At 44.9% G+C, this 8,273-nt stretch overlaps 1 protein-coding gene across 1 annotated transcript; it reads right to left on the reverse strand.

The window, feature by feature from the left end:
- Window positions 1-3,687: 3,687 nt before the first annotated feature.
- On the reverse strand, window positions 3,688-7,882 carry LOC127123614 (uncharacterized). Its single transcript, XM_051053814.1, has 3 exons — window positions 7,433-7,882; window positions 4,131-4,609; window positions 3,688-3,751 (listed from the first exon to the last, which is right to left on the reverse strand). The coding sequence occupies exons 2-3, from the start codon at window positions 4,535-4,537 to the stop codon at window positions 3,688-3,690; spliced, it is 471 nt and encodes a 156-aa protein (XP_050909771.1). The 5' UTR covers window positions 4,538-4,609; window positions 7,433-7,882.
- Window positions 7,883-8,273: the final 391 nt, after the last annotated feature.

The raw sequence follows: 8,273 nt of genomic DNA on the forward strand, positions 1-8,273 counted from the left end.
GAAGCAATCCTTAGATCTGTTGGGGAAAGGAGGTACTGTCCACAGGTATCTTTGCAGGGGAAATAACTCTGATAGCTTCAATACTGGCTTGGGCTGGGGACGTGATAACCTTCAGGCTTGCTGAGGAGACAACGATCTCGAATCTGCCGGGGAGATCACACTCTCAATCCTCTGGGGAGATACAGCTTGTTTGACAGGGATGTCGGTCGACTCGTCGAACACTAGTATCCATCATCCACCCATAGTGCTGACTTTCCACTTTTAAGAACTCCCAGACTCTTCTGGACTTTTCTGCTCCATCATCTTGTATTCCCAACTCGTTCGTACTTCACGGAGGCTGAACTCTTGGGATTCATACATACTTTCCAATCATCAGACTTTGAAGAGTCTTCTTGATTAACTTTCCAGGATCGTCGTCGTAATCCTTCACCGTCTTTTCACGGTTCATCTATCCCTTGCCCCTGGTTGGACTCTGAGGGGATCTCTTTGTCAAAAGGGTTCATGTTACAACTGGCAAGTGAATGAAGATGTCTAACATCACCTGCACAAGAGATCGTCAGATACAAACGTGCCCCAGGTATGCCCCAGGTGTTCTGATATTTCAACACTTAGGTCACTCAGACTTCCAAGTAAGATTTCCAGATTTCAATCTCACAAGCATGCATCAGAAGGGACCTCTATGTTTCAAAAGGCGAATATTCTTATCAAAATGAATAGATGTTTTCGTAACCAAAACAGTAATGACACAAAAAACAAAATTTATTTGACCGAACACACGCTTTATTCGACTGGAATAAAAGATGGCTCACAATTTGAGCAACACACAGGAAGCAAACCCTGGAAAGAGGTGATTGCACATAAAAGAGAAAAATCTATCCTAATGGCAACGTGAAACTGTGATCTCATCGGGTTCCAACTCAGTTACACCTCATATGTCCTCAGGACTTTCCGCACCTTCTGTCTTCTGCACAAGACGCTTCCGATCGGTCTCTGTCGGAGATTAGCCAAGTCATCAAGAGCACACACGGTCATGCTGGACGCAGTTGTTCGTTTCAGTCCCTCTTTTGCCTGGACCGCCCTTTCGGGTTTCAGTCCACCGGGATACCCTTTTTTGCCCAAGTCGCCCTTGCGGGTTTTCAACTTGCCGGGTGTACCCTTCTTTTCTTTTATATCCCTAATTTTTGCCCGAACCTTTCTCTTTTTCTTGGTTCGCCGGGATGCCCATTTTTTGCCTGGACTCTTTATTCTCTTTTTTCGTCCAGCGGGTTTCTTTCACGAAGTATTTTCTAACTGCGTCTGCATTCACAGGGGATGAAAATCGTCGTCATCCGTGGTCGTAAACAACAAGGTTCTGTCAGATGGGACCCTCTTGACCACGAACAGACATTCATAGCTGTTTGTCCAGTTGCCCCATAATCGTCTTGAGGAGGAAGGATCCTTTTCAACCAACTCTTCCACGTGGTACACGCGAGGTCACACTTCTCGGTTAACAACACGCTTCGTTCACTGGGTACAACTGCCCCATGCCAAGTAATTGTCAACCCTTTCTCTCAGTTGGACTCAACGTGTCATTCTGAGTCTTTATCCATTAGTCTTCTCTGATTTCTCACACGTCTGTGAGGGAGACACTGCCCCAGGTAGATGCACATCCCTAGGTTCAATATCCAGGATACAGACTTTATGTTCAGCCACCATTGTTGGTGCAACCAACCGTGATCCGGGAAGCACTAACTTATTCACCTCATCTCCTCCCCCTCAGACATCGGAATCCGTTCGGATTCGGGGTCAGGCCCCTCCTCCGGGATCAGTCACTCTCAATCTTTCGATTTGAGTACCTCAAGATGTCCTCATCAGGGACCTCAAACTTCCTTGGTTGATAACCTTTCCATGGGTTGTTACTAGCTTCTCAAACACATATGTGATCAGATCCATTTTGGACATCCACAAAGTGGTATGAATCAGCATACACTGTCTCAGTCGGCGAGCAGCCTATGCCAAAGTACATCAAGTTTTTTCGAACAGTGAGTGTATTGTTTCACAGTCGATAAACTTTTTGCTTAGGTAAATTGCATACTCTTTTCGACAAGACTAGCCATGCGGACTCAATACGCACCTCGTAGACCCCTCGAGGGTTATCAAGTACCGGATTAACAGTTATCTCTTTTACTGAGGTATCAGAATCAGAGGTTCCTGCAATTTATCTCCCTTTTTTTTTTTTTTTTTTTTTTTTTTTTTTTTTTTTTTTTTTTTTTTTTTTTTTTTTAGCAGGATTGACCTCGATTCCTCTGATTCGCTCACAACAAGCCTCGGTAGCTTGACGGACAACACTCCATAAGTGTACTACTTCAGACTCAACAGTATGAGTTGTCTCAAACGGTCAAACAACTTGCCCCAAGTCTACCGGATGCCCCTGTTCTGCTTGGGACTTTGCCATCATGTCATCAACATGGCATTTGCTTTCACGATGAATCATCTCATGAAACAAAGTCACCGTAGATCTCTGATACGTGGCACCGGCTAAATGTGACAGAACGACATTAACTTAGAACAAGAAGGTGCCCCTTGTGTGGTGGACCTGGTTTACTTTATATCATCTGGCAACAATTCAATCTGGTCTTGGCCAAGAAGCCATCCATGAAGATAAACACTGAGACCTGAGCCATATAATCAACCAATACCTCATCGTGATGTACCGGGAATGCATCTTTCTGATTAGCTCTGCTCGCATCTTGATAGTCTATTCACACCTTCTCTCTTTCTCATCCTTTGTCGGCCTCAGCTTTTGCTTTCTAACCTCGGCGGAGCTTGGAGTAACAATCTTGAATCGCTCCTCGTGTGGTTGAATCACCTTCTCCTCTTGTTTCAATGACCTGGCTAATTCCAACAAATCACAATCTTCTTCGCCCCTTTTTTTTTGGCATGATAGGTCGAATTGTCGAAGTCATACAGAGGTGTAACCAAATCGTTATCGGTGAGATCAGGAGAGTAATCACTTTGGAACGAGACAAAATCAAAAGGAAAGAGAATGAAAAAACGTTGCCATTTTTATTTGTTTTTTTTTTCTTTTTTAAATTGCAAAATTAAATGAAAAACAGGGAACACTGCTTTTAACTACAAAAACATCCATTCATTACTGATGCAAAATGTTGCATAATGAAACACATGAGATGGCCCTTACAATGGACCATTACGTGTCGGGCAACACGTATGGCTTTCATGCAAACAAAATTAAAACACAGAAATACTACTCTTCAGAATGAGTGACAGTGATGCTTTTGGAGGCCTTCCAGTTGCCTGGTACGCACGACTTTATCCACGCCTCAAGCTCGCGGTTGCTGTCAACATCTTCACCCACTGAACGGGCATGACCAGGATCCAACATCCCTGCACTGACGAAGGTGTATGGTGGGCGACATCCTCTATTTGGTCTAGACGACTCTAAGTCCGGATGATAACCGACTCCAAACATGTCTGCTTTTGCCACGATGTCAATGATCCTTCCCCAGCCTTGGACCTCTTGGTTCTTCACCACCTCCAGAGCTTGTTTATAAGAAGAGATGGACAGCTTCTTCTCTTTCTCAGCAACAAGGGCCTTCTCTACCTGGACGGTTTCAACTGCCAGACTGGGTGCTTTACATCTTACACCGTCCATTTCTACTTTCTTCATCTTCTGGGTCGTGTCTTTCATCAATACACACTCTTCTGTAGTGACGGCGGCATAAGCATTATCAACAGCAGGTAAGGCTCCATCCTGTAGCAGAAGTTTTGGAAACATAGCCTTTGGACCTTTTAGCTGACCCTCTTCAATCATCTCTACTCCTTTCTCGGCCTTCTTCACCATCTTGACTTTTGCTGGTCTCTGCCTGAGTGCGGGGTTGACATCTTTATTCATTATTTGGGCCAAGCTGATAGCCTTGGAGTCCACCAGATCTTGGACGAGATGCTTAAAAGCTCTGCAACCTTCAATGCTGTGTCCGGGCGCCCCAGAGTGAAACTCGCACTTGGCATTCTCATCATAGTTGGCAGGCCTCCGCTGCTGTTCTATAGGAATCAAAATCCTCGGCCGAACTAAAGCAAGATCCATCAACCTTTGGAACAGATGGGCGTAAGTCACGGGTGGTTCCTCAAACTGACGATCCTCATTCTTCTTCTTCACCTGGCTCTTAGCCCCTGGTGTCTTCTGTTGAGGTGGCAGTTGTTGCTGTTGAACAGGTGATTTGCTGACAGGAGTGGATACGGTGGCAGCGTAAGGATGATAACGATCTTTGCTACGTTCTTTCTTTGCAGGCACACCAACTGGCTCAACCTTCTTCTTGAATGGACCACTGTCGGAGGGTTTCTCTGCTACAGTACCAGAAGGTTTGTTCACTTCGGAGGACAGAGCCTTCTCCTGAACTTTCTCCATTATCAACCGTTTCTCAATCCTTTCCAATCTTTCAGACATGGCCTTCTGTCCCAAGGCAAGCCCTTGCACAACACTGAACAACTCCCTCATCATCCCTTTCAGCTCAAGGACATCGGCGTTGAGAAGATCCATCAGCTTGGATTTGTTGACCCTCAGCAGGTTATCTGAACAGACGAACTATGCGTACCGGTTGAATACTGACACCTCAAAACAGCAAGTGGGTTAGTATGACTCACACATGCAATGTCTGTCCGTACTAGGAATATTCAGTTCTCTCTCTTTTTGTTTTTCTGGTTTCATTGAGACAGATAAAATTTCATCAACAACATTTTGACATCTGGATGTCTCTCAACCGGGATTTTTTTTTTTCAAGAGTAATGGACCCTGAGTACGGACATACATGAGTTGAATGCAGATGAATGCGAGATGATATGATGCAAATGCATGAATGCAGGCCCTTGTGCCACCAAGTCAACTGTAGACCCTCTGCTTTTCTGAATCAGTCAATCTGTGGGATCAAGTCACCATAAATCCAATCTTGGGGGGGGGGGGGGTTCCGAAATAAACGGAACCGGAGATTATATCACTATCTTCACAGGAACCAACACTGGACGGGTGACAAACGGATCCTCTGAACAAGTACTCTCAAATCAGCCCGGGGATCCGAAATAAACGGAACACGCTGATAAACCATGGACAGAACTCTGGCGTCCCAGAAATAAATGCCCCTAATCCATAGTCACCATCAGTACCAAGAGTCACCAACACATCACCAACCAATCAGCAACTGTACCTGTAATGATCAAACCCTCCCCACTCACGGGTGTCGTCTAGGCCAGGGTAAGGTCGAGAGAAACGCAGCATAAATAACCTTTCGCAGAATATCATCCTGTGCACACCCGATGTATGCACCGATAATATCCCACCAGGGTCTGAACTGCTCGTGATATCAATGTTCCGCTAAGTGGCGCCATACCACCCGCTTCCCATGAATCACTCTATTCCTAGGTTTCCTAGATTTCACTCATAGCCTGGGTATTGGGCCTTTTACCTCAAGTAACTCCCACCCCCAAACAGAGAAACACAGACAGCACAGCAGATGAATATGAATGAAATGCAAACATTAATGCAAGTAATAAATGCAAACAGTAAGTGCACATATATACAATGAATGCAATAAATACAACAGCAGAAAGCAACCAAAACCCTAATCCTAGAGAGCGCTAGGAGAGACTCGCTCAGGGAAGATGGACCAGCACAGGTCAACTTCTCTATATTTCCCCAGCAGAGTCGCCAGCTGTCGCATCGCGCGAAAAACCGGCGGGAAAAGAAGAACAACAGAGCCGCCACCGTGCGTTATTTATCCCAAAAAAGGGAAAGGAAACGCTCAGAGTAAACCTGGAAAGAACATGGTCTCGCGACCAAAGAGGATGGGTTCGGGAGTCGGTTATGCGAAGGGAAGGTATTAGCACCCCTACGCATCCGTAGTACTCTACGGGATCCACGCACACTAGAAAGGAAAACTGGTTGCTAAACACTGCTCAAACACACATACACTGGCTGAAAGAGACAAAAGAGACTGACTGAAACTGACTCGGCAGGATGTCGCATCCTGGGCCTACTTAGTCTATCAGGCATAGACATCAGAGTCCAAGTAGTTCGGACTGGGGAAACAACACATGCTCGCTAGGATGTCGCATCCTATGCATACGTATCTTCTCGGACGAGAGAAGAATCAGAGCATTCGTAGCTCGGCTGACACGCACACAAACAAACTAGACAAAGGCAAACATGGAGCCTGAATGCCAATTGCTGGACTTACATCAGCATCCGAACCAAAACACACACAAAAAGGCAAACGTGGAGCCTGAATGCCAATTGCTGGACTTACATCAGCATCCGAACCAAAACACACACACTGGAACCCAAATGCCACTCGATGGACTTACATCGGCTTCCAAGCACACAACAACACAACAGGTTGATAGGGAGTCGGGGACTCAGCCTATAACTGTCAAGCACGCATTCAAACAAACAGACAACAAATTGCTAAGGAGTCAGGCACTCGAGCCTAGCAACTGTCAGACAACACACACAAAAGAAAGAAAGGGCGCCCGGAGAGATCAGCTCAATCTCCTGCCTACATACTTCATCTGGTGTGAAGATCAGGGCGATGTAGTTCCCCTACGCAGGGATAAAGGACTAGCCTAACCAGATAACAGAGGGAGACACAACTAGGGAGACTACGACTCGAGCCTAGATGTTGTCCTGCAAAATCAACCCTAAGTTATGGTTTCTAGCTAGATGGCACAAGGGCCAACCTATCCTAAGTATGGCTCACACAGGGAGCAAGCCACACACACTTAACTTGCACAGGAAGCAAGTCTAAACTAATCCTAACTTGCACAGGAAGCAAGTCAAACTATCCTAACTTGCACAGGAAGCAAGTCAAACAATCCTATCTTGCACAGGAAGCAAGTCAAACAATCCTACAAGCACAGATAGCACACGCTATACACAAACAAGTGGCTCAAACAAGGGTTAGGTTTTAGTCAAGGGGTCATATCAACCTCAACAAACAAACCTCTGGAATGGGGTGAATGTGCTCTTAACCTTGCCATTGAGAGACTAAGGTGAAGCAGATGAAAGGATGAAGTGAGGATGAGACCTCACAGCTCTTATCCCTGGCCTGGGAGAGCTCAAGACAAGAATGTGTGGGTTCAGAAAGTGGGAACCCTTCTACACATTAAAACTGACTCAACTGTACAATTGTACAAGATCTTGGGTTTGTATCTGCAATGCATCAACACAGTGGTGTGAGCAAGGCAGATGACACACTGAATAGTGGGGGATAGGTTGCATATCCCTACCTTCCACCAATTGCCTCTTCACTTAGGAGGTCTTTGACTCTATGCAAGGACAAAAGTAAACAATCACAAACATTGCCTCTTAAGGAGGACTTCAGACAGTTGCCTGGCCAAGTAACAGGCCAGGTCTTCCAGACTACATGAAGTAGAAGAGACATACCTCAATGCAAATTGCTTATACAAGCAAAGCAAAGCAAAAAGTTCACAAGGAACTAAGCAACTAAAGCACCTGAAACAGTCAAGCAGGTGTTAGTATACAACTTCAAACAAAACAGACAGAAACAGACAACAACAGTCCATTAGAGGGCACAAGGATGTGCAAGGCATAAGGCTTAGGGCATGTGAGCCAAGCCACCTACAAAACAAAGAGGTTAGACAATGATACTTGGGTAAGCTCAATCAAAAGAATTGGTCTCAATGGCCATTTGATGGTCAACCTGAAATCACAAACTCAAAGGTGAGTAATAGGACCACTAGGGCAAGCCTAGGGTCAAAAATGAATGAGAAAGTCAAAGCAGCAAGGGGCAAGTATCCCAAATCATGCTCAACCCACTAGGAAACACAACCAATTGGATTCACACTCATATCAATCCTCATCATCATTTCATGAACCATTTAGATCAAAATATGGCAAACAGAAGCTCATAGAAGTCAACAGCAAGACTTAACTCAAAAGTCAACTCAAACATTTCCAAAAATCAACAAATAAATCATGGTCAAACCTAACACATAGCATGGTAAGCATGTCAAATTCCATCTCACTTGGACAAGTTTAGGAGGTCAAAACATTTAATCGGGACTTTGTCAGAATTAAATCGAGCACTGTGCGAAAAAATTATCCTAAGTGTCTAAGGGGACATGTTCCTACCCTAAATTGATTTCACATAAAAATCCCAGGTCTGAAAGATCAAAATAACCACAGGAAACACACAAGATGAGATTTAGTCAATAGAACTCATAAAATCGGGATAAATTCACAAAATGGTCTAAAAAAGTCAACA

Source organism: Lathyrus oleraceus, chromosome 2 (assembly GCF_024323335.1).
Source record: "Lathyrus oleraceus cultivar Zhongwan6 chromosome 2, CAAS_Psat_ZW6_1.0, whole genome shotgun sequence".
Lineage (NCBI taxonomy): Eukaryota > Viridiplantae > Streptophyta > Magnoliopsida > Fabales > Fabaceae > Lathyrus > Lathyrus oleraceus.

Bases quoted from the DNA above. Each gene is read 5' to 3' on its own strand.
- LOC127123614 (XM_051053814.1), bottom strand. From the start codon at position 4,537: ATGGATCTTCTCAACGCCGATGTCCTTGAGCTGAAAGGGATGATGAGG. The intron at 3,752-4,130 runs GTTTGAGGAACC...CTTCTGCTACAG, and splicing joins AAGAAGAATGAGGATCGTCA to GATGGAGCCTTACCTGCTGT.